The sequence below is a fragment of the Amphibalanus amphitrite genome, unplaced genomic scaffold (genome assembly GCF_019059575.1).
Source record: "Amphibalanus amphitrite isolate SeventyFive unplaced genomic scaffold, NRLGWU_Aamphi_draft 001044F_arrow, whole genome shotgun sequence".
NCBI classification, from domain to species: Eukaryota; Metazoa; Arthropoda; class Thecostraca; order Balanomorpha; family Balanidae; genus Amphibalanus; species Amphibalanus amphitrite.
Genome location: NW_024882538.1, coordinates 46,727 through 73,258, shown reverse-complemented (window position 1 = coordinate 73,258; position 26,532 = coordinate 46,727). Strand labels below are relative to the sequence as shown.

Sequence of the window (26,532 nt, the reverse complement as noted above, 5' to 3'; positions counted from 1 at the left end):
TCTTGTGGCCAGTATGCATATAAGAGCCTCTCAGACCATCGGTCTCAGGGGCCTCTTCTGACTAGTGTGGATAGAGGGCCTCCCAGACCACCGGTTTCAGGGGCCTCCAGTGGCCAGTTATATGAACAGAAGGGCCTCACAGCCATCAGCCTCGGGGGCCTCTTCTGACTGGTGTGAATATGAGGGCCTCTCATACCATCAGTCTCAGGGGCCTCCTCTGCCTAGTGTGAATATAAGGGCTTCCCAGGCCATCAGTCTCAGGGGACTCTTCTGACTGGTGCCGGATTGAGGGACCTCCCAGACCGAAAGTTTTGGGGGTCTCCTGTGGCCAGTATGAATAGAAGGGCCTTTCAGTCCATCAGTATCATGGGTCTCTTCTGCCTGGTGTGATTATAAGGGCCTCTCAGGTCATCAGTCTCAGGGGCCTCCTCTGACTACAGTGTAGATGGATAGGCCTCCCAGACATCAGTCTCAGGGGCCTCTTCTGACTATTGAGGATAGAGGGGCCTCCTCTGACTAGTGAAGGTAGGGGGCCTCGGCTAGACCGCCAGTGTCAGGGGTCTATTCTGACTAGTGTGGATGGAGGGGCCTCCCAGACCACCAGTGTCAGGGGCCTCCCCAGACCAGTGTGGATATTGGGGCCTCCTCAGATCCACTAGGGCCTCTCAGGCCATCAGTCTCAGGGGCTTCGACTGACAAGTATGAACAGAGGGCCTCCTTGGATCCATCACGGCCCCTTGGAGTCCGTGGTGGGGATTCGTGGAACTTATTTTTACCGAGTTTGTTTATTCTGGAAGGTGACGACGTCCTCTCAAATCGAGACGAGGGGCCTCGAGTAAAAAGTGGGTGGGCCAAAACACATGGTTGGCCCCCCCACCTCGAAAAGTGGGTGGGCACTTGCCCACCTGGCCCCCCCTGTTCCTACGCCTATGGTGTTTGCGTTTTGCGGCGGGCGGGCGGTTTTCACAATTCAAGTCCCAACCTTCGGATCCGCAGTGCTGTTAGACAAGCGCTGCCCGGGCCCGCCTTACAGTTTAATTAAAAACAGCTACCCAAATCTACCCAAATAATACAGATAAAAATACAAGTCAATCACCCAAACTAATGCACCCGTAACATAACATAAATCAAGACATACAGTTATCGCGTAAACCTGTACCTCTAGTTATTATAAATTTGAATTTGATTCACCACTGTTCCATCCAATATTCTTCATGGCTATATCATTTTGAAGCTTCAATACCAAAGCCTTTTTGAGCCACAAGTAGGACGAACTTTGGTTCGTTTCAAAAACAAAATAAAAAAAATTGCTTGAAAAATGTTACATCGAAAAAATGCACACAAATAGCCATAAACGCTCGCGTAATTATCGAAACTTGCGCACAATGTCTGTAGCACATCGATTCACTTTAAAGGAAAAGGGCCACCTTCGTGAAATATGAAGATATCGTTGTTTTTCATTTTGACATTATTATTTTTCATTTTCTTTTTAAAACTGGTGTCAGAAGTGCACAATTCGCGAAAAAGTATTTAAAACTATTTAAAGGGACACTCCCACCTTAACATTAGTTTTGAGTTGAGATAGCCAAATTGGTGGCCATGGCCTGCAAATACCGGTTTGGGCACTCACAACATCGAAAAATGCTTTAATTCGAAGATATGGAATTTCAAACTTGCAGTTTTCGGATTCTAAGGGGCTAATGCATTGGAATGCCCCCTTAGAATTTGTGACGTCAGCGGAGATCTAACGATTTTTAAATCTTAGACTAAAACCATCGTTAACACGTGGTGGTATACGCTGCTTTGCGCGCAACGTCTGCCGCACTTTAAGGCTGCCAAATTATTGCTTCCAAATAAAGTCGCTAGTAACAGGGGAGATCCCAAAAGTAAACAAAAGTAAAAGCCTAATATCTTGAAAACCAGTGAATATTTTTCGGTGAAATTTGGTAGATATTTGTTTTCGCTCTTTCTGAACCAAGGGACATCACTTTCATGCCAATTCATTAACTTTTTTGAAGGTGGGAGGGTCCCTTTAACATATTGGTACTATGTTGATGCTCTCTACGGCACCTACTGTATGATGGCATAGCGATGACGTCACACTCAAGCCAATCAGCGTTCAGAAGACAGACTCGTCGGATTGTGTCAGATAAGCTGATTGGTTAAAGCTGAGCTGGTTGGAGCTGATTGGCAAAAAACCAAAGCCTCGCCGCGGGTGGCTGTATTGTCGGATAAGAACGCATTCCTGGGATCAGGACGCATTCCTGGCGTATTTTCTTTTAAAATTGCCGATAACTACGAATGGAGGCCGAAATCGGCCGTAAGGAGGCAGACAGATAGGTTTTCGGACACGGGCTAGGTACAAGATGGCTATCTCAGTTTCAATCCCCATGTTAAAGGTGGCCCTTTTTCTTTAACTTGAAGCGACTTTTAGTTCGCTACATTCCCACATGGTGGCTTTGTGTTGTATATGACGTCACTACCGTAAATTACGTCATCATTTTGATAACAGTTTTTCATCATTCTCATCAAAATTCAGTCAATTAATGGCATGTAGCCACCCATTTAGGTATTACCGACCATTTGTTTTGGAACCATCCACTCCACTTTTTTTAAGGTGAACATATCCCTGTAAGGACAAATGATAACAATAACACGTCAAATGTATATTTAAACACACACAAAGCTTTCGGTATGAAAATACCTTGATCACTGTGTTAACAGAAATGAGGACAGAAATTGTCACCGGCAGCTTGTACAAAAATATAAAATAGCACTCGAAAAATAGATCACAATCACGAGATTATCTATCGGGGTCCTGCCACTAAGCTTACTGCGCATGTTGCTAAAGTTATAAATCCAGTTCTAGTATTGATGGTATCGCGTGCTGATATGTGAGCCGCTTCTAAGATTTTTCGTGTCGTTTTTCGTGCGCCCTTCTCTAATAATCGAGTTGCTCCCCAGTTCGGTAAATGATGAGATTGTTCGGCATGTACGACGATTGCGTTCGATGTTCGATGAAACTTAAGGTCACTTTTATGTTCTTTAAGTCTCGTTTCGACCCCCCTCCCCGTTTCTCCCACGTAGCTTTTGTTACACCCACCACAAGGAATTTCGTATACTACACTTTTCGGAGAATCGGATGTGTCGGACGTCTCTTTCGGTCTTCGTTTAATCATCTCGTGTATCTTCGTTCCCGTGTTCGTTGCTACTCGTACGCCTGTCTTCTCAAGTGATTTAGAAATAACCTCCGCGCACTTGAAGTTTAGAATCGATATCCATTTTCGCTTTTTCCTTCCTAGTTCCTTGTTCTTTTTCCTTTTGTTTTGGGTTCTTCTTTATTCGTTCGGCCTTTTGCTTTTGCCGAATGAGATACCCCTTCGGGTATTTCAGTTTCGTGAAAGCGTTGTAAATATGCTTAATCTCTTCGTCCAGGAACTCCTCATCACAAATTCTCATTGCTCGTAAAAAGAAACCTATAACTATACCACTTTTCACACGTTCACTGTGGCCAGAGTAAAAATGAACATAATCTTCTTTGTTGGTTGGCTTTCTATGTACCTTAAATTTGAAACCTGTCTCTCTTCTGATGATGCACGTGTCTAAGAACGCTAGTTGGTCATTTTCTTCGTACTCGATCGTGAACTGTATTTTCGCATTGACGTCGTTCAGTTGCGCTAGTTTTTGTTCCAGATTCGTGTTTTCTGGAACGATCACTAGGACATCGTCCACATATCTCATCCATATGGAGCTGGACCCCATGATTTCGAAGAAATTTGATGCTTCCAGAGTTTCCATATATAAACAAGCGGCTACTGGGCTGAGAGGAGATCCCATAGCCAGCCCATTCTTTTGTAAGTATTCCTTTCCGTTGAATGAAAAACAGCCAAACTTCATGCACAGAGAAACTAATCTGATATAATCTTCCTTTGGAAGTGGGAGAGAATCCTCATCAGTGGTGCTTACCACTTTTCGATTGCTTCTAGGGCACCTTGAATGGGGACGTTGGTAAAAAGGGATTTCACGTCAAAGCTTGCCATTTTCATGTCCTCTACGTTTTCTATTTCTTTCAGTTTAGACATCATGTCTGATGAGTTCTTGAGGTGCGCATCGCTGATAGATCCGAGGGCCATCGACAATGGTTTTGCCAGTGTCTTAGCCAGATTGTGGGGGGCGCTCCCAATACCGGATGTAATCGGGCGCATGGGTATCCTGTCCTTGTGCACTTTGGGCAGACCTTTCATTTTTGGAACAGCTGGTGCTTCCTCCAGTAAATGATACATTTTCTTACCCCTTTCAGATTTCTTCATGATTTTCCTAGCCTCCGTATTGAAAATCTTGCTCTGCTTCTCGGCGTATCCGTTTCGTTTCTTTTCGTACGTTTCTTCGTCATCCAACATGCTTTGCATCTTCTCGAGGTATTGTGATCGGTCCATAATAACTATCCCCCCGCCCTTGTCTGCTTGAGTCACCACAATATCGTTATCGTTCGCTAAGTCACGCAATGCTTTAACGCATCTCCTTGGTAGGCTTCCAGGTTCTTGATCTGCTAGTGCTTTGCAGCATGCCAGAATACCTTGAATATACCCCTTATCTACATCAGATTCGTTCCATTTAAAGTTCTTCTCTACATGCTGAACAAAGGAGTATTTGTCTTTACCCGAGTCAAATTTTAAACCCAAGGATAGCGCTTCTTTTTCATAGTCAGTCAGCGAACGGGACGAAATGTTCATTACGATATCAATATTTCCAGCTTCTTTCCATTTGCTAGCATTGCACTGTTCTTTAACCCGCGCGGGGCTGGGGTCTCCAGCCGAACGCGCGGGGCTGGGGGGGGGGGGTAAATTTTACCCCCCCTGTTATCTCCCGAACTAATGGTCCGATTTGGAAAATTCAAACGCCAATCGAAAGCTCTCATCACGAACTACTAAAAACATGTACTTAATTTAAAGTTTGAGGTCAAGGTCAAGGTCAGGTCAAGGGTACAAATGGCACGTTTCTACAGTATCGGCCTTGCACCGTAGTTGCCGAAGAATGGAGTCATGGACTGAGACTGATCGCCCAAAACGTGTTCTTAGGCTACCAAGACAATATTCGTTGCATACAATATCATTCAGAGGTCAAGGTCAAGGTCAGGTCAGGTCAGGTCACCAAAAAACAAAATATAGAAAAGGGCATGTGCGACACATGTTTTATGGGTCATTTTACTCATAGAATTCAATAGGCACACTCAATAAGTGATATGGACCACCTCTGGATGAATTTCAGGTCGAGGTCAGGTCAAGGTCAGGTCAAGTGAGGTCAAATTTTGAAGTTGGTTGTTAAGGCCTAAAAAAGATGTCTATCTGATGCAGTTTTTCACGGCGAATCGAATGGTGCTATTTTTGTTTCCGTACGAGGTCTAGAACTTCCAAAAAAAGTCATTTTTTTTCAAAAATTTTGTTTGTCGTGACGTCATAAAATTTTGAATAACTCCCACATTTTTGAACCGATTCTTCTAAAATTTGGTATGTAGGTGCACATAGACTACTTCTCTGACATATATTCCGGTTTTTTCGATAGACTCAAAATTTTGGATTTTATAATGATTTTCCCAAAAAAGTCAGTTTTTTGAAAAAAAATTTAGGCCAAAATCCAAAATTTTCAAAAAACCGAGATAGCCATTTGATAGACAAAGTAAAATTACGTATAACCTTTTTTGTTACGTCTTGATTCCTTTAAAAATGAAGATGTTAGCGGCGTTTGAACTTTTGCCGTTTTTGAGGCGAAAATGGCGAACATGACGTCACTAAAACGTCAATTTCTAAAAAAATTTACGACGGATTTCGCTCAAATTTTCAGGGAACGTGTCAAATTGATGTAAGAAAAGGTACTGAAAGTTTGGTGGCGCTGCGCGCCGCCGTTTTTGAGACATCGCAAAAATTCGCGAGGGGAGGGGGTAAAATTTACCCCCTCCCAGCCCCGCGCGGGTTAAGCTTGCGAAGCAGCCGTTTTCGTTGTTCGTGATTGAGTCGTTTCAGTTTGCCTTCGAGATTCGTTCCTAGTCGCACCCCCTCCCTTTCGTCGTTTAGCACATAAATGTGATCCCTTATTTCGTTGATTGCTTCCTCTAGGTATATCACGAACAACGAAAACGGCTGCTTCGCAAGCTTAAAGAACAGTGCAATGCTAGCAAATGGAAAGAAGCTGGAAATAACGAAGCTGTTATATTATATATATATAAGCTGTTATATATAGCTGTTATAATAAAGAAGCTGTTATTGATATCGTAATGAACATTTCGTCCCGTTCGCTGACTGACTATGAAAAAGAAGCGCTATCCTTGGGTTTAAAATTTGACTCAGGTAAAGACAAATACTCCTTTGTTCAGCATGTAGAGAAGAACTTTAAATGGAACGAATCTGATGTAGATAAGGGGTATATTCAAGGTATTCTGGCATGCTGCAAAGCACTAGCAGATCAAGAACCTGGAAGCCTACCAAGGAGATACGTTAAAGCATTGCGTGACTTAGCGAACGATAACGATATTGTGGTGACTCAAGCAGACAAGGGCGGGGGGATAGTTATTATGGACCGATCACAATACCTCGAGAAGATGCAAAGCATGTTGGATGACGAAGAAACGTACGAAAAGAAACGAAACGGATACGCCGAGAAGCAGAGCAAGATTTTCAATACGGAGGCTAGGAAAATCATGAAGAAATCTGAAAGGGGTAAGAAAATGTATCATTTACTGGAGGAAGCACCAGCTGTTCCAAAAATGAAAGGTCTGCCCAAAGTGCACAAGGACGGGATACCCATGCGCCCGATTACATCCGGTATTGGGAGCGCCCCCCACAATCTGGCTAAGACACTGGCAAAACCATTGTCGATGGCCCTCGGATCTATCAGCGATGCGCACCTCAAGAACTCATCAGACATGATGTCTAAACTGAAAGAAATAGAAAACGTAGAGGACATGAAAATGGCAAGCTTTGACGTGAAATCCCTTTTTACCAACGTCCCCATTCAAGGTGCCCTAGAAGCAATCGAAAAAGTGGTAAGCACCACTGATGAGGATTCTCTCCCACTTCCAAAGGAAGATTATATCAGATTAGTTTCTCTGTGCATGAAGTTTGGCTGTTTTTCATTCAACGGAAAGGAATACTTACAAAAGAATGGACTGGCTATGGGATCTCCTCTCAGCCCAGTAGCCGCTTGTTTATATATGGAAACTCTGGAAGCATCAAATTTCTTCGAAATCATGGGGTCCAGCTCCATATGGATGAGATATGTGGACGATGTCCTAGTGATCGTTCCAGAAAACACGAATCTGGAACAAAAACTAGCGCAACTGAACGACGTCAATGCGAAAATACAGTTCACGATCGAGTACGAAGAAAATGACCAACTAGCGTTCTTAGACACGTGCATCATCAGAAGAGAGACAGGTTTCAAATTTAAGGTACATAGAAAGCCAAACAACAAAGAAGATTATGTTCATTTTTACTCTGGCCACAGTGAGCGTGTGAAAAGTGGTATAGTTATAGGTTTCTTTTTGCGAGCAATGAGAATTTGTGATGAGGAGTTCCTGGACGAAGAGATTAAGCATATTTACAACGCTTTCACGAAACTGAAATACCCGAAGGGGTATCTCATTCGGCAAAAGCAAAAGGCCGAACGAATAAAGAAGAACCCAAAACAAAAGGAAAAAGAACAAAGAAGGAAAAAGCAAAAATGGATATCGATTCCAAACTTCAAGAGCGCGGAGGTTATTTCTAAATCACTTGAGAAGACAGGCGTACGAGTAGCAACGAACACGGGAACGAAGATACACGAGATGATTAAACGAAGACCGAAAGAGACGTCCGACACATCCGATTCTCCGAAAAGTGTAGTATACGAAATTCCTTGTGGTGGGTGTAACAAAAGCTACGTGGGAGAAACGGGGAGGGGGGTCGAAACGAGACTTAAAGAACATAAAAGTGACCTTAAGTTTCATCGAACATCGAACGCAATCGTCGTACATGCCGAACAATCTCATCATTTACCGAACTGGGGAGCAACTCGATTATTAGAGAAGGGCGCACGAAAAACGACACGAAAAATCTTAGAAGCGGCTCACATATCAGCACGCGATACCATCAATACTAGAACTGGATTTATAACTTTAGCAACATGCGCAGTAAGCTTAGTGGCAGGACCCCGATAGATAATCTCGTGATTGTGATCTATTTTTCGAGTGCTATTTTATATTTTTGTACAAGCTGCCGGTGACAATTTCTGTCCTCATTTCTGTTAACACAGTGATCAAGGTATTTTCATACCGAAAGCTTTGTGTGTGTTTAAATATACATTTGACGTGTTATTTTTATCATTTATCCTAACTGTCTTGGATATTCTACAATATATCCCTGTAAGTCAAAAATACATAAATGTATTTATATAAAAAACCGCCGACCGCAAAACATCTGTTCACATGTACAATGTGCATGCACATTGCACAGGTCTGGCCCACTTACATTGCGCGCGCAGGGGAGGAGAGGCGCCTCGGCCGCGGGTAGGCAAGATTAGTGCGTCCCGCAGGCCAGAGGGGGCCTCATTCACAGCACGGACACCGCAGTTCACATATTTCACTTTTTACTGCTACGGTGAAGGGGCGGCGTCGCATTGGGGGGGGGGGGGGGCGGTATGGCATCGAGGGGTGGCACTAACGAGGCTGCCTTATAAGAAACGCTTGGCACATCCTAGCCCAGCTCGGCGCCGCCTGGCTGCTGCATCTTGAAAAGGGCCCTTGGTGTCGATGAGAAAGCCCCATTATCAAATACATAATTACCCAGCGTCAGTGGTTTCAGGAGGGGGGGGGGGGGGGCTATCGATCTTGAATGGGGCGGGGCGACTGACGTCTCCATTCAGATGGGCGTCAGTGACTACTGGAGGGCGCCAACGATCTCAGATAGGACGAATGTGATCTTCAGAAGGGCACCGGGTGCTCTAGAAGGGTACAATGCTTGGATGGGGTCACTTCTGCCTTCAATAGGGTGTCGGACGCTCTGAAGGGGCGCCATTGATCTCGACTGAAGTCCCGGTTCAGGTGGGCGCCAGTGGCGCAATATCTCGGTAACTACTGGGCCGATTGCGCTGAAAGTTGGCATGTAGGTAGGCAGTAGGCACCCACTAGGCAATGCATATCCATGTGCGACAGTTGGGGTGCTGCTGCACCCCAACTGTCGCACACAACTGACGAGGAGTCCGGGCTGGACGTCTTGTGCAGCTAAGACGGCACAGGCTGGACAGAGACGCTGACAGACTTCACCACACCCATAGTCGGAGCCGCGAGCGTGTGCTGGTGCCGATCCCGGCCGCTGAGCCCGCCCGTGCTGTGTTCACGGCGGCTGGTGCAGGTCGTGAGGACTCTCCTCGGCAGCGCTGATAGAGTACACGGCCTATCGTCTCTGCGACGTCTGAAGGGTGAGATATGTCCGTATTGTTCACTCTTAAAACCGGAAGCGGAACAGAGCTGAACCGGCCTTCAATACGCTTCATGCGTGGCCATATCTGGGTCGTAGGAGTAAAACGGTTCAGTGGCGGATCCAGTTCAGAGTTTTTTTTTTGGGGGGGGGCAAACCATAACAATTTATCGATTCTTTCCATGCCTCGTCCATAGGCGTAATGTTAAAATTACGCCGTTGGGGGGGGGGGGCAAATGCCCATTTTGCCCCCCCCCCCTGGATCCGCCACTGAAACGGTTTAAGGAGCTTACGTAAGTGCGCCATGAAACAGCCTTAGCCTCTTTTAAAACGCGTCGGGCAAAAGCCCGCGCTTTCTTAAAAGCGATGAGGTTCTCAGTGGTACCACTCCGGTCAAACTTTCTAAAAGTGCGTTTCCTGGCACGAATCACGTCTCCGCATTCCTTGGTCCACCAGGGAACAGGAGGACGACGAGGCTGGCTCGACGTCTTGGGTATGCATCCGTTTGCGGAATCAATGAGTAGAGACGTAAACTCCTCTACTGGATATCACAGAGGTGTCGGCTCTGGATAAAACAGAGGCTTCTACGGCGGTCTGGAAATCGCCCCAGTCGGCCTTCCGGAGATTCCACCTACGGCTGCCTACTACTGGGGACTCCTGGTGCTCCAGCCACACCGGGAAATGGTCGCTCCCGAGTGGGTCGTCATGGACGAACCAGTTAAAAAGCTGAGCTAGCTGCGGGCTGGCTAAGCTCAGGTCCAGAGCCGATGTTTGACCGGAGGGTGTTGTAAAATGGGTGCGCTGTCCTGTATTTAAAATACAGAGCGCCTCATCGCGGATATAAGATTCTAAAAGTCGACCACGAGTGCCAGTCGTGTCGCAACCCCACGCCAAGCTATGGGCGTTAAAATCGCCGACTACCAGGACCGGAGGTGGAAGCTCATCGACAAGTCGATGCAGCTCAACCACCGGGAGCGCTATACCTGGTGGTAGGTATAAAGAGCACACGGTCAGTTCCCGGTGGTTGAAATCAACTCTGGCGGCCACCGCCTGCAGGGGAGTCTGCAGCGGCACCTGGCGCGCAGGTACGCTGTGGTGAACCGCCATGAGAAGGAGCCTTAGAGGCCCGTAAGGGGTCCTCAGAGGTCGGCAAGGGACCCTCAGAAACTGTCGTAAGCCCTTATGGAGATTACCGTGCACGTTTAGGATCCCATGGGATGCTCTTGCGAGCCCTGCGGGGCCCTTCTGAGTCGAAACATGACCAGCGTGGACCGTCAGCGGCAACCACTCCCGCGGACCGTCATCGGTCCTGGGGGCGCCTTTGGCCCTTCGGACCCCCAGGACCCGATGGGAGGGGCACGTGCACACTGTGCCCCCTTGGCTACGCCACTGTCCGGCAGCGCAGCTAAGTGCTAACGCAGCCGCTACCACCGCCGGCCCGCTCAGCTCGCTCGGGCCGCGTTGAGTGGGCATCAGCCGTCTCGCTCGCGCCCGCCCGCCGGCGACATCACGACCCCTGCGGCGAGGTTAGGTCGGGTCACCGCGCGCCAGTGCCGAATGGCGCACGACCCCTGCGGCGAGGTTAGGTCGGGTCACCGCGCACCAGTGCCGAATGGCGCGGCTCTAGTTAAAGGTCAGCGGCTGAGACACGTTTGAGATGCGGCGTTACCTTTAACTAGCATTTGAACTTAAGTGTGATGTTTACTCATATTATGTAATAATAATAATAATAACATTAATAATAATAATAACATAAATAATAATAATAACATTAATAATAATAATAATAATAATAATAATAATAATAATAATAATAATAATAATAATAATAATAATAATAATAATAATAATAACAATGACGATAATAATAACAAAACAATACAACAATGGTAATCAGCATCAAGTGTCTATTTCGGGCCAACAAAATAGATACATACTCGTAGGTACACATACCCAGAACATCAGTACAAGCTCAGTAAACGTTCACTCACAATCTGTCACCGATGTGACACTGCAACAGGGCGGTATATACAGTGACACTGCCACAGGGCGGTATATACAGTGACACTACCACAGGGCGGTACAGTGTCACTGCCACAGGACAGTGCAGTGACACTGCCACAGTGCGGTATAGACAGTGACACTGCCACAGGGCGGTATATACAGTGACACTGCCACAGGGCGGTACAGTGACACTGCCACAGGGCGGTATATACAGTGACACTACCGCAGGGCGGTACAGTGACACTGCCACAGGGCGGTATATACAGTGACACTACCACAGGGCGGTACAGTGTCACTGCCACAGGACAGTGCAGTGACACTGCAGGGCGGTACAACACTGGCATTCACCGATTAGGCCTGCAGTTCGTCAATCACGCGTAGCTGCAGACGTGGTAACAAATCAAATACCTCTTCACAATTTCACATGCATTGTTAACACTATTACTGGTGGGTGGTGGGAAGCAATTCGGCTCCCTTTTCCTGTTTTTTCCTTTTCCTATCAGTTTTCCTGTTCTGTATGAAAAAGGCTTGAGCAGCCGACGTGAAATTGGACTTTTCCTGGGCATTCATTGGGAGCATTGGGCCAAAATTCTGAGTTTGGTTTTGCATATTGTCCATAGGCGTCTCCTGGGCCGGTTTCTGGGAGTCTTGTTTTCGCTAAAACGCGACTCCGCTAACATTCGCTGCTGATAGCATAGCTAGATATTTTGGTTTGCATCAGCGATAAGCAGTAGTTTCATTCGTAATTATGCTCTGTGAAGTGTGTGAGGCCAAAATTAGCGTAGGCGGACGTTGGTCGAAACCAGGAGGCTTGAACCTTGAGGCCGAGGGGTTATTATTCTAATGTGTAAAAAATCGAAATAAGTGAGGAAATCTCTGCCAGATGTTACATGTTTATATATCAAACGACGGCTCAAAATCATTATATTTTAACCCTATACCTATGGTGCTATTATACAATAAAACGGGCACATAGGCAATGGTAACGTAAGACGTAAGTCAGTGGCGTATCCAGGGGGGAGGCCAAGAGGCCATGGCCTCCCCCTTTGGCATCAAACATGCAAGTGGGCCCTTAGGGTCACTTGAGTGCAGTGACGTACCCAAGGGGGGCCACGGGGGCCCCGAGGGGCCCCTGGTCACTTGAGGGGCCCCTGGTTATCTGAGGGGCCCTTGGCTACCTAAGGGGCCCCTGGTTATCTGACAGGCCCCTGGTTGTCTGAGGGGCCCCTGGTTATCTGAGGGGGCCCTGGTTACCTGAGGGGCCCGTGGTTATCTGAAGGAGTCCTGGTTACCTGAGGGGCCCTGGCTATCTGAGGGGCCCCTGCGTACTTGAGTGCAGTGACGTACCCAAGGGGGGCCACGGGGGCCCCGAGGGGCCCCTGGTCACTTGAGGGGCCCCTGGTTATCTGAGGGGCCCTTGGCTACCTAAGGGGCCCCTGGTTATCTGACAGGCCCCTGGTTGTCTGAGGGGCCCCTGGTTATCTGAGGGGGCCCTGGTTACCTGAGGGGCCCGTGGTTATCTGAAGGAGTCCTGGTTACCTGAGGGGCCCTGGCTATCTGAGGGGCCCCTGCGTTACCTAAGGGGCCCCTGGTTATCTGAGGGCCCCCTGATTACCTAAGGGGCCCGTAATTACCTGAGACCCCTTGGTTATCTGAGGGGGCCCTGGCTACCTGAGGGGCCCCTGGTTATCTAAGGGACCCCCAGCTACCTGAGGGGTCTCTGATCCCTTGGGTGGCCCCTGGCCAGTGTCCTGAAGAAACCCTGGTCGCCCAAGGGGCCATGTTTACCCGGGGATTACCTGGCTATATGAAGGGCCCCTGCAGTCACATGAAGGCATTTAGGCACCCGTGGAGCCCCTGGTATAACCGGCCCCCGGTTATCAGAAGGTCCCCTGGTCACCTGGTGGGCCCCTGGTCAATTGCAAGGCCCCTGGTCACCTGAGAGGCCCCTGATCACCTGAACAGCCCCTGATCACTTGGATTCAACGGCATAGCCAGGGGCGAGGGGCACATGTCCGTTATAAGGTTTAGGGCCCCCTCGGGCCCGAGGGACCCTGCGGTGCCAATTGGCAGCAGAGGGTTCGCGCTGGCCACGCTTCAACTGGAAAGGACACCACAGGGCTTGTGAGAACACCCCATGGTCTCTTGTGTAGTCACACTTATCTCCAGAAGCGGCTGGGCGCGCGCGCTATACAGGCGACCCCCAGGCGCTCCTTCGTTTTTCGTATCGTTTGTGGAGAAATTTCGTGTACAGGCTGTGAAATTTGGCATCGGAGTGCTCGTAATCTCCTTCTGCATCTTTGTGGCCACTCTCCAGAACTGTAAGTCCAAGAATTATTCGCATATCTCTCTGTCAAGCCGTGGTCTGCGAGAGGGCAGCTAACGCCCGAAGTCATATTTGAAAAACTACTTGCTTGCCTACGACCAACCGACTCAAGTTTCGCGGTTTTCTTCACTGTATGTATTCGTGAAAACAGATCAACTCTACCTCTACTCAGTCGGAAGTCCTGCTCGATTTTCCCGGTACTACTTTCTGTCGGACGTTGACTGCGCGCGGATGAACTCGACCTCAGCTCCCCCACCCGCCCCCATGGATGCCGGTACCACCAGCGGAGGGGACGGGACTCGGGCCGGCTAATGTCAACATGGCCGGCGCCCGGGAGGCGACGGAGTCCCGCTGCCGCCGGCCCGCTCACCGCGGGTGTCGTGGCGGACGGCGGGCCAGACGCGCCAGGGGAGGAGGAGGGGGCTGCGGCTATCAGCCGGCCGCCTCGGACGCTGGGGTTCTACCCCGCCGTGTAGAGCGTCCACAAACCCAAGTCAGGACTAACACCAAGTATGACCGGGAACAGCTGCTGGCAGTCCGCAGACTGCTCTGCTGGGACGACGCGACTAGTGACGTCACCGAGAGGATCAGGGTCAGCCTACCCCCTCGTCTGTCTCACCTGATCCGCCGTACCAGAGCTCACGCACACCAATCAATCAGTGTCGTATGTGGGTCCGGCCGGCAGCACCGCGCGACAACCCGCGCACCAGAGGAGCCCAGTCACAGAACCCTCACCCAACCGGCCCGACTCACCATCTCGGAAACCCGCCGGCTCACAAAGACAGCAAACACCGGTCTTTTGATCGGCGTTTTGAACATTCAAAGCCTGAAGCCAAAACTACTTGAACTCACCGAAGAACTAAACCGTCACGATTTCGACGCCTGCCTCCTGGCCGAGACCTGGCTGCGCCCTTCTACTCCAAATCGACTTCTCGTGATTCCCGGCTACTCTCTCAGCCGAGTCGACCGACCAGACGGCAGCGGCTACGGCGGGGTCGCCGTACTGTCAAAAACGGACATGAAAACTGTGACCATCAAACCGAGCACATCCCCGCACCCCGGCAGTCTCCTGGAAACTCGGTGGATGTTGTTCAAGCTCGAACGAAATCGCCAGTTAATTGTTTGCTCTGTGTACCGGCCGCCCCGACAGACCGATGCCGCTCTGCGAGCTGACTTTTCGGACCTCGAGACGCAGTTACAGCGTGTATTAATTGATTTTCCCAAGATTCCATTTATGATCTGTGGCGATTTAAACTGTGATATGTTGAAGGAGGAGAGTTTTCGTGCGCGCGTACACCTCAGTGACTTTTTATCGAATTATTCTCTTGAGCAGCTTGTAACCGTTCCAACGTACACTTCCGGCTCGTTGCTAGACGTCTGTATGGTTAAAAATAGAGAGCTTGTGCGTGATTGCTCTGCATCCTTTTGCCACTTCAGCCCACACAAACTCCTTCGTGTGTCTATTAACGTCCCGAAACAACGCAAAAATCCTACAGTTGTTCAATCCCGCTCGATCAACCGTATAGATGTCGATGCCCTGAACTCTGACCTGATGTTTGCCGATTGGGAGGGCGTGTTTAGTGCCACGAACGTAAGTGACCAGTGGGATGCTTTCCTGACCGAATTTCTGCCGATTTTTGACGATCACGCACCTATAAAGAATATTACCATCCGTAATCCTACAGCACCACCAGTTACCCCCGCCACACTTAAAATCATGGATCAACGTCGTACCGCGTTACAGCAGTTCGGTAGAAAGTCGGAGGTTTACAAAGACTTGAACCGAACTGTCCGGGCCGCAGTGCGACGAGACCGACGCGGCGAACTTCACAGAGAGATTAGTGGGCGGGGTCCCAACAAGGTGTGGAAAAGTATTAGGTCGGTTGTGGCTGGTAAGAAAGACGGACCTAGTGTTCAACCTGATGTATCGGCTGACGTTTTAAATTCTTTTTTCGTTTCTGTGGGTCCCCGCGTCGCTACAGAGATCCGTGACCAAAATCCAGTTGTTGAGCAAATTGGCCGTTTGCCGCGTGTCGTAACCGGTAGATTTAAGCCCAGACCTATCTCTCTCGGTGAACTCGGTCACACCGTTTTCAATATGCGCAATTCTGCCACAAGGTTGCACGGACTTATTTCTACTAAACCTACCAGAATATAGTTTCACGGTTGATTATTTAAATAATTATTCAATCAAAATTTCTTTATTATTATCTCGTAATCATTTATAAGCAATTTTATAAATCAACTTTCAATTTGCTTGCCTTTTACTAGCAAAATAACTTTTCTAGTATTGGGTCAACATAGTGGTGTAGCAGTAGGAACCACATCTGGCAAAACCCCAATGCCTACATACAGCAGAAAAGCAGCCACCAGGTGTCGCCACAGTCGCCACTTGGTCGCCACACAGATGTCGCGCGCGTCGCCAATCGCCACACTACCGATTTCCATAAGGACGCATATGTCCGGATATGTATAGGAAAGTCGCCCTTAAGGATTACGCTTACATCCTTTGCTTATGAGGTCGGTGGTTGGAAATTGGGGGAGGGGCTCAGCTATTTTCGACCACGGATATGCCTTTATCACATGATGAGGAACATGCTGATAAGCGTTTTATGCGTCATAACAGCACAAAAGTATTTTTAATCATTTTTCAAAAACAGCCGTTCTGCCGTATCTTTCAGTGCAAGGTGCCGTCGGTCATCCCCGACGTGACGGTTCACCCCATCTTCAAGTCTGGAAACCCATCTGATCCCACTAATTTTCGACCCATCTCCTTAGTACCTGTCATTATGAAGGTGGTCGAGCGAGTCATTCACAAACAGCTCTATCGCTATCTCTCCCAAAACCATCTTCTGGCCAATACCCAGCACGGTTTCCGACCCCGGCACTCAACTGAGACAGCACTTCTGTCCGTCAGTGACCAAATCCTGGCCGCCACCGATAGGGGGGATGTCTCTATGCTATGCCTTATTGATTTAAGCAAATGTTTTGATGTCATCAACCATGAGTTATTACTCGCTAAATTGGCAATGCACGGCATAGAGACATCCTGGTTCACCGCTTATCTCCAGGGTCACACACAGAGTGTGTCATTGAAGGACGAGTCCGGTCGCCGGGTATTATCACAACCTCTCCCCAACTCTATGGGCGTCTTTCAAGGCTCGGCACTCGGTCCCTTACTCTTCACGGTATTTTCCAATGATCTATCACTTTATTCTGAGGATGCAGCAGTCTTCCAGTACGCTGATGATACTCAATTGTTGGTGAGTGGCCCTTTAAACGACCTTAGGGGACTCATCTCGCGCTTGGAAGCGTCACTGGCGTCTCTCGACCATTGGTTCAGTGCAAATGCTCTTAAAGTAAACACTGCTAAAACTCAGCTCATGGTTTTCGGCAGTCGGCAAAATTTGAGAAGCATACCTGCTTTCACCGTTTCTTTTCGCGACACCAAACTAGTGCCATGCAAGCAGGTGGGTAACCTGGGCGTTATCTTCGACGGCACCCTGTCCTGGGACGCGCATGTGTCCGAGCTCAGTCGCCGATGCACGGGTCTCCTAATTGGCCTCTCCCATGTCCGCCACTATCTCCCCGACGGTGTCACCAAGACACTAGTGGTGGCTCTCGTCATGTCACGGATCCAGTACTGTCTCTCCGTATTTGGTAATGGTAGCCAAAAGAACTTCGATCGCATTCAGAAAATTCTTAACTTTGCCGCTAGAGTCATTTTCGGTCGCCGTAAATTTGATCATGTCTCCCATCTCCGGGACCAACTCGGCTGGATGGCACCTAAAACAATGGCTGAATACCATACCCTTATCACGGCGCACAAGGCCATCCAGAGAGGTGAACCCGAGGAGATCGCGACCCTATTTTCCAAAAATTCCCAAACACGAGCAAGGTCTACTCGCCAAGACCACCTTTTCCACTTACCGCGACCCCGACTAGAGACCGGAAAACGTAGATTCGCCTACCGTGCCGCGGCGCTCCTAAATACTCTCCCCCTCGAGCTAACGCAGTTGCCTCCAGCCAGATTTGCCCGTGCTGTAAAAAAGGGGCTTAAGCCTAGCCAGAGTACCTAGCCATAGTAGTTAGCCTCATGACTCTTGGACTATGAAAGGCAAACGAGTCTGTGTGTACATAGTTATGAACGCGGCTTCGTGCGGGTTACACCACGTATGTGCGTGTTCGGCGTTCGCGTTGTGTATTTCGTATCCGTAAGTGTGTGCGTTTTCTTGTGTAGGTACCTATTTCTTGTGTTATCTTCAACCAGCTCGGACTCGGAGTGTAATCGCCACGCCGATTGTGGATTGCTCTTGATCGTCAATACATACATACATACATACATACAAGGGCCCCACGCCGGGTTCTGAGGGACCTTGCCGACCTCTGAGGGCTGTTGCCGGTCAATCAGGGATCAGCTGTAAGGACCCCATACCCGTTTGTTATGGCCCCACGGTCCACACCAGTTTCTGAAGGCCTTCACTGCCACCTCTAAGGGTCCCACACCAGTGCCTCTTAAGGGCCTACTTCGGTGGCTCTGAGGCGCCTTTGGCGCCTCCGAGGGCCCTAGGCCAGCGCATCTGACGACCACTTACCAGCGACTCTGAGGGCCTCCCGGCCTCTGAGGGTCCCTTGCCGGCCTATGAAGGGCCACCAGTAACTTTCAGGGTCAAACTGCGTCAAACTATCTTAAAATGCCATTTGATGGCCCTCATAGGCCAGCGTAGGGCCCTTAGAGGCCAAGGCTGAGCCCCCAGAGGCTAGCGTGGAGCCCTCAGAGGTCGCTTTGGCGGCCATAAAAAGCTTAGATTTGAGCGTGGGAACCTTTGACGCTGGCGTAGAGCCCTAAGGAGCCAGCGCTCAGCCCTCTAAGGCCAGCGTGGGACCCTCTAAGGCCATTGTGGGGCCTTCTAAGGCCAGTGTGGGACCCTCTATGTCCAGCGTGGGGCCGTCGATGTCCAGCATTGGGTCTTTTAAGCCCAGAGACATGGGACCTTCTTAGGTCAGATTGAGGTCCATTGGCCACGGAGACCAGCTTGGGGCCCTCTGAAGACAATGTGGAGCCCTTTTAGGCAAGTGTGGGGCCCTCTGTGACCAGCGTGAACCCTCTGAAGCCAGCGTGGGGCCATCTGTCATCTGACTCCAGACTTGAGAGGCTGGTGCTTGGCCCTCAGAAGCCAGCGCGGGCCTTCATAGGCTGGCGTCGGGCCATTGGAGACCACCTCGAGGGCCTCGGCAGCCACTCTTCAGACCTTATGCATGTTTGGGACCCCTGAGGCCCTCAGGTAGGGGTGGCCCTTAAAGGCATGCGTGGGACCCTCAGGGGACATCGTGGGCTTCTAGAGACCGGCGTGGGTTCGAGAGCGGCATAGGGACATCAGAGCCTGACTCAAAGGCTCCCAAGAGCTAGCGGGGGGCCCTGTGAGGTCAGCCATAGCATGGGTCTCCTGAGGCCATTATGGGGCCTGGAGGCCAGCGTGGTTCACTCTGTTGCCGGTGTGGGGCTTTCAAAGGCCAGAATGAGCCTTCAGAGGTCGGAGTGAGGCCAATGTGGGCGACATAAAGCCATCAGAGTCTAGATCAGAGCTCAAACCGAGTCGGGCCCTTCTAAAGTTAAGGGTACCAGCCCTCAACCAGCGCAAGACACTAAGAGACTGACATCTGCCCTTCTAAAAATGTTACAATCTTAAAAAAAAAATTGGGAAAGACATTTTGCTTTTGATGATCTTTAGTGACCCTAGCGACGACCAAAGCAAAAAAAAAAAAAAAAATACCTACTGCTGAAATAAATTGTACGCTACAGAGCTATCGATATCGATGCCTTTTTCACGTTTCAACATTTTTTTTTTTTTAGATTGCCGAGTGTGCCTAAAAAGGCTCCCTCACATGGCAAAAGTGGCAAATAACCGCACCTGGGCGTGAGTTAAGTACGCTATACTACTGGGGCCCCTAAGGTAAGGATGGGGCCCCCTCGAGCAGGTTTGGCCTCCCCCTTTCCAAGATCCTGGATACGCCACTTAAAGTGGAGGAATGGAGGTGGGGGCACATGAGAAAGTGACAATTAGGGTGAAGTCGTATAAGAGTACGCACTTAGTGGATTTCTTGCTCTCATTTGTTTAATATTTGAAAGAAAGAAATCGCAAATAGGGAATATTAAAGTTCATTGAATTAGCCATCATCCCATGGGGCAACGATCCTTCAGCGTAAATGGAAGTGGTCTAAAACTGACATTTTCTGTACCGCTGCAGTTGCGTACTCTTACCATATGGGGTGTGCAAGAGTACGCACGCCAGGCGGGTGGAGTACGCAAGCATATGAACACACACCTATGTAGCTTGTACTGTCCAAATGCTTAACTTCAAACTCAGAGGGCATTTAACCCTCGCCCTGGCAGGGGGGGGGGGTCGATGCGACCCCCCCTAAGGTTTTTCGAAGATAGCGTAAAAACGGCGGCGCGCAGCGCCGCCAAATTTGGCACAGCCTATGGGGCAACCTTTTTACATATGACCTGAAAATTTCAGGTCCGGGTGACCTCGGGTCAGGTCACCAGGTCAGAAAAACCGGTACAAGGTCATGGTCAAATTTCAATTTTCTTTTTGCACCTGTCCAACTCACAGTTTTCGACTGATTTCCTTCAAACTTTCAGGATGTGCTAAGTTCACCGAGTTGTATAACATATAGTCCGGCTTTTTTGAGGTCACTGACCTGAGGTCAGTTAGAGGTCATTACGTCGTAATGTTAAGCCTATGGGAAAATACTAAATTCGGAAAATACTGGAGATATCCGCTTCGTTCTATCACTTTTGTGCTTTGAAACCACGGTACATAACAGCAGGTCACTTGGTGCTTCTTTGTTTGGTGTACTTATCCATGGGTCAGGTCAAATGAGGTCAACTGAGGTCAAATGACGTTTTTGCCAATAACTTGGCACATAATGACGCTAGAGCTTAAAAAATGGTACCATTGTGTTCCTGGTGATCAGCCGAATCGAATGATATGCGATATGATGCAATTTGGTTAACTTAAACTTAATTTATAAATTTAAGTTTACTTAAAATTTAAGAAAAACTTTAAGTACACTTAAACAAGCTAAAAAGTATATCATTCGACGCGCCTTGACGTGCTGAGTTCACTGGTGCTTTTCTTTTTTCTCTATCTTAATTACATCAAAAGTTATAAGCGAAAAACTTTTGACCTGTTTTTAGCGAAATTTTTACATTTATACCCCCCAAAACCCCCCTAAATATTGACCTAGAGCAACCAAATTTGCACAGGGGCGAGAACTCCAGAGGGCCCACCTACCTACCAAATTTGGTGTTTCTAGGTGCCATAGGAGCCAATCGCGAGGGGGGGGGGGTCGCATCGACCCCCCCCCCCTGCCAGGCCGTGTTATGAAAAATGCCCTGCCAGGGCGAGGGTTAAGTTAATTCTAGTATCCAAAAAGAAAAACATAAAATAAATATTTCAAGTCTATAAATCAGTAAATAATCATATCGTGTGTTTCTTTAAAAACATGCACAATTAAAAGGGAGAATAACTCGTATTTGGAAGAATTTCGGGTACGCATCTGCATCACAGTGCTCCATTGATGATATACCTACAAAACAAACGTCATTGAGCGATAGATTAATAATTGTCTATTTCTGTATATTCGATTTAATGTATAATTCTGCGTACTCTTACCCTCCTGAACAGTGCGTCCTCTTACCGTACATGCCATTCGCGCACAAAACAACCCCGAAACGTTGTGCAAAACTTCGCAAACAGAATATTGCACTGCACAGTATTTCCCCAGATAACCTCACAAGTTTCCCACAACAATCGCGGAAATGTACCTTATCTGAACTGCCAAGTATCAACATTATTGTACCATACCATAATAATATCATAACGCTCGAAAATAATATTCATCGCCTTAAACTCAACAGCGTCGCCGCTCAACGCCCACGTTCCGTTGGTGACAAGCACGCACTGGCGGCTTCATGTCACTTCATGAACTCGACAAACCCGCGTTGCTAAGCAACCGAAACAGCTGATGCGTACTCTTATCGCCCGCGTACTCTTACCCGCCCTTACCCTACAAACCGCGTAAACATATTTGTAAGCATACTGCGGTATTTCCAATTGATTTCCCATATTAGCAACCATGATCAATGTTAAATAGGCGCATGTGTAGACACGATGGGAGGTGGTGATTAATGCATAGTGGCCAAAACCGCACTATGTATATATGACATAATGACATACATTGCATGCAATGCATGTCATTACTCGCACCCGCCTCTGCTAAAAGGACACTTGTAATCAGGGCTGCGGAGTCGATGGATTTTCGGCGACTCCGACTCCGACTCCGGCTTTCAAAAACCAGCTCTGACCTCGACTCCGACTACGGGCAGAATTGTCGACTCCGACCGACTCCAACTCCCGACTCCGACTCCGCAGACCTAGCAGGGCTGCGGAGTCGACAGATTTTTGGTGACTCCGACTCCGACTCCGGCTCGGGTTTCTAAAATCGACTCCGACTCCGACTCCGACTCCGGTCACAACTGTCGACTCCGACCGACTCCGACTCCGACTCCGACTTCGACTCCGCAGCCCTGCTTGTAATTGCTATCCCGATCGAAAACTTGACTCATCCGATTGTTAAGTCTGCAACGTTTATTCTTCTGCAGCTAAAAAAAAAAAAATACTCGCCCCCATTTTCATGTACCTGGAACCGCCTACGATTTTCGAAAACAGTGGAAGCCGGAATATATGTGATTGAAGGATTCATTGAGAAGCTTGTACTAAAATCTGGAAGACATCGGCCGAGAAACAATAAGGGATTGCATTTATATGTATTCCACGATTTTTTTTTGTATTTTGTATTTCAAACCTTTTGTATTTCAAATTTCAAATTTTAGACTTTTTTACATTGTTTAAAATTGGAAAATGTACTTTACGATAAGGGCTGCCGAATGCCGCTTACCGCATTAGAATCGGCCGCGCGGTTCTCGTGATATCAAGGGGCCGAATCGTCCCCCCTATCAGTTAAGGTACTCCGTAGAGCCCGCCAGTAATAGGGTGAACTATGACCGTAGCTGGCAATTCATAGCATACCTTCTATCAATGTAGTGCTATAATGACACTATCGACATAGGTGCAGTCACAGACATACACTCCAAGTCAAAAACGAAACGGAACACGGCGACGAATGAGCACTATCCCGGCAGAAGAGCCGCAGTGACGACCGCGGCGCACGCACTGAGCACCAACCGGGCGGCGGCCGGCCGGCACACTGTCACAGGCGCTGACCGCGCCGAGCGGCCGCCGACGGCACGGCTCGCCCGCTCGGCGGCACGGGCCACAGAGCCGCAGCAGCCGGCGCCGGCTCCGAGTGCAGCGCGCGTCGGCCCAGCAGCCGCGGCCAGCTCCGGCGGCGGCGCCTACACTACATGACGACCGCTGAAAAGCTGGAAGCTATGTACACATTTAACAATACATGGAGCAAAAAAACATCCACAGCGTAAAGAAAACAGCCAGTCTAGGAAAACACAACGCTAATAACAGGCCAGAAGGATTCAACAACCAAAATGATAAAGCGGAAGGAGAACGAAGCTCAACACAAGCGAGGGATGTCCATATGAGAGCAAGAAGGCCAGGAGACGCGATCAGCCACTGGCAGCAAAGTCTTTTTTTGTGGCGGGGGGGGGGGGTATATGCATGCATAAACTGCGATTTGATGGTGGCGCGGGATTTGCGGCCGCCATAGAGTGGCTCGGTGCAGTACGTCAGTAGTGAGGGTCGGCTCGGCGGTGGCGCCGCCAAGCCGACGCCGCAATCACAGAGCAACTGGCGCTGAGGGTGGCAATGGCAAATTACTGGCCAAACTCGGCGGTGACACGCTCAGGGCAGCTGAAGGCGGACGCTAGTGTCGTGCCGATACTAGCGTCCGCTACTGGCACTGGATGCCGCACCGGGTGTGTGCCAGCGGTCTGCGAGCCGCGCCCGTGCCGGCAGCGCGGCGGCAGAGGCGGGCCCGCCCCGCCGCCCGGCTGCCGGCCAGTCGGCGCCAGCTCCGGCCGTACCTACACACTGCTGACATGCCATGCGAGTACACGGTGACTAGCCGGGCTGGGCGCCGGAGCCCGCACACGGACACCGGCCCTGGCTAACGGACGGACGGACGGCACACGGGGTCGGACGGCACCGACCCAGGCCCACCTACTCACAGTGGGTGGCGCGCGCCTGCCCCGGCACCCGGTCACACCTGACACACGGGAACAGAGGCCGGTCACACCTGGTCACACAGCAACAGCCGCCGGCCGCCACCACCCGCTCACAACCCCGCCCGAGCCCGAATATGAGACTATGTCGCTGAATATTCCAGGCAGGCACCCGCGCTGCATAATGTCAACACGAGCCGTTACTACAGGTTTTCCAAGAAAGACAACTCAGCGAAAGCTCAAAGCTAATTGTGGATCAGAGCTAATTTGCTATTGTTGAATAGGTTACCTACAACATCACATGCATAATTTGACATAAGCTAGGTATTCCAACCAGATTTAGGGAGGACATATTGATAAGACCATAAAGATAGACTGCTATTTATTGAAGTGATGTCAGTGGTAGCAGTTGAGCAGGCCAGCTGCTACTGGTGATTGGATGACGAACTGGCTGAGGTTGTCATGGGTACCGCACCGAGCTGATGCTGCGCCGCTGTCAGCTACGTTACAATAAGGACAAAGTATGACCGACATCTTAAAACGGCACACAGCCTCGTGACCTCAGTACACTTATGAATCACGTACTATCTAATCTCACACGCTCATCAATCTAATGCCCTGTGATGGCCAGTGCAGCGGGCGGTTGCCGTGTCACAGGGCTGCCCGGGGCGCGGCCGCTCAGTCGCGGGCAGGTCGGCCGGCGCTACTCTACCTTGTGGCGGGCGGCGGCGGCGGCGGCGGCGGCCGGGCGCGGCGGCGGCCGACCGCAGCTGTACAGGAAGGTGGCGCCGACCACGAGCAGCGCGCCGGCCGCGAACCCGGCCGACAGCGACACGTCGCCCAGGTACCCCCACGAGATGAGCACCGACAGCAGGATCGAGATGGACGTGGCGAAACCCTTGAGGATGTTGTCCGCGTACTTGACCGTGGCAGAGACGGCCAGGCCCCCCAGCGCCTGCAAACAGGGTACGCCGCGCTCACACAGACATCTGAACAGTGTACACTGTACAGTACAGGGCGTCCTGACAGTTCGCTGACAGGCACCAGCCATGCTCTTTCGACAATATTTCCGTAACAGCCAAAAACCCGGCGTCGAAATTTTGCATGGGTAGTGGCAACAAGTAACAACCGTCACCAAGCAGTTTTATTGCTTTCCAATGCATCCGACTGTTAATCAGCTAACAAAAGGGTTCCCCTCTGACCATGGGTCGGCGTGTGAATAGACGTAAATCTTTCATAATGTCATTGATAGAGCGTCGGTTGCCTAGTACACGTCTTGCTAAAAGAGGTCACTGATACCAGGTCAGGTCACAGAGGTCAGGTCACCAAGGATCAACAAATGAACCCAACTTTACTAGGGCCGTGTGGTGCATGTTTTATGACAAATTTTTAATTTCCAACTCCATGGCTTTGGTTAGACGACCATCAGGGACGGTTTAGGTTATGTTCTGGTGCAGGTCAGGTCAAGGTTACATTACTTACATTACACTTACGTTCAGGTGTTACAGTACAAGGTAGCACTACTTTAATTACTTATGCTTTATACGAAACTTAGTTGATAACAACGATTACTTAATGCGTTGTAAGTGCATTTACTCTATCATTGTAGGTAGGGGAGAGTGGGGTAATATGGCCGGTGGTGTAAATTGGCCGCCCCCACCTGTACGAAAGCTGATAAAAGTGAATGAAATAACTTTAGTCTCTATTCATTTGTCATCGGCAGAACTAACTCGAGAACAAATGTCAAAACTTTCTCCCTCTTAGTTTTATTCAAAATTAATAAAAGGTGAATTACGTTAGAAAATGGTAACTTTTACTTCCGTTTAAAAATTTGTATAACATGTAGTATTTGGGCTGTAAACGAATTCCAACATTATAGCGCCATTTTTGAGGTTGTTCAGCGGTTCCAAGAGCAATTTCATCTAGTTCTGTGCAGCCATGACGACTTTATAGACAAAAATTTTCAGAATGGCAACGTGGGGTTATTTGGCCGGGACTAGCGGGGCAACTTGGCCGGTGCGCTCAGAGTCACTATGCTGGGACGGCCGAGTTGCCATGGTCAATTATACCATAAAGGACATAATTCATGACCAACTTTGACAACCTTGATGCCATATTTCTTATTGGACAGCTGTAAGGGCATGTGACGTCATCAAAGGTTACCTAACGCTTTTTTGCTAATAAAAACTTACAGAAAAAAGATACAGCCGCGCAAATGGTCTCATTGTGTTCAGCTCGTCAAGGCGCATCGAATGATATGCATGATGACCTTGAACTCACGTAACCTTGAGGTCAAGCGACCTGAGGTAACGTGACCTGAAGCCAACCTTGACCTTGACCTTGACCGCTCGAGGTCAACACGTACATGTTTCGATGCGGAATGACGAGAGAATTACGATGGTACTTTTAGTTTTGGCCTAACTTGATTACTTCAAAAGTTATTCGTAAAAAACTGTCATCGCATCTAAAGCCGCTATTTTGACTATTTTCGACCCCTGTGACGGCTGAGTCAACCTCCAAAATGCTTCAAATGCGTCGTAGGACACGTG

The 26,532-nt window shown here is 49.1% G+C and overlaps 1 protein-coding gene across 2 annotated transcripts in view; it reads right to left on the bottom strand.

The window, feature by feature from the left end:
* Window positions 1-22,881: 22,881 nt before the first annotated feature.
* Window positions 22,882-26,532, bottom strand: part of LOC122369512 (UDP-N-acetylglucosamine transporter-like) — a 33,341-nt gene continuing 29,690 nt past the window's right edge. For both annotated transcript variants that reach the window (XM_043344306.1, XM_043344307.1), the window contains one exon: window positions 22,882-24,938. In XM_043344306.1, coding sequence (XP_043200241.1) covers window positions 24,687-24,938 — 252 coding nt within the window. In that variant the 3' untranslated portion in view covers window positions 22,882-24,686. The remainder of the gene's footprint in view (window positions 24,939-26,532) is intronic.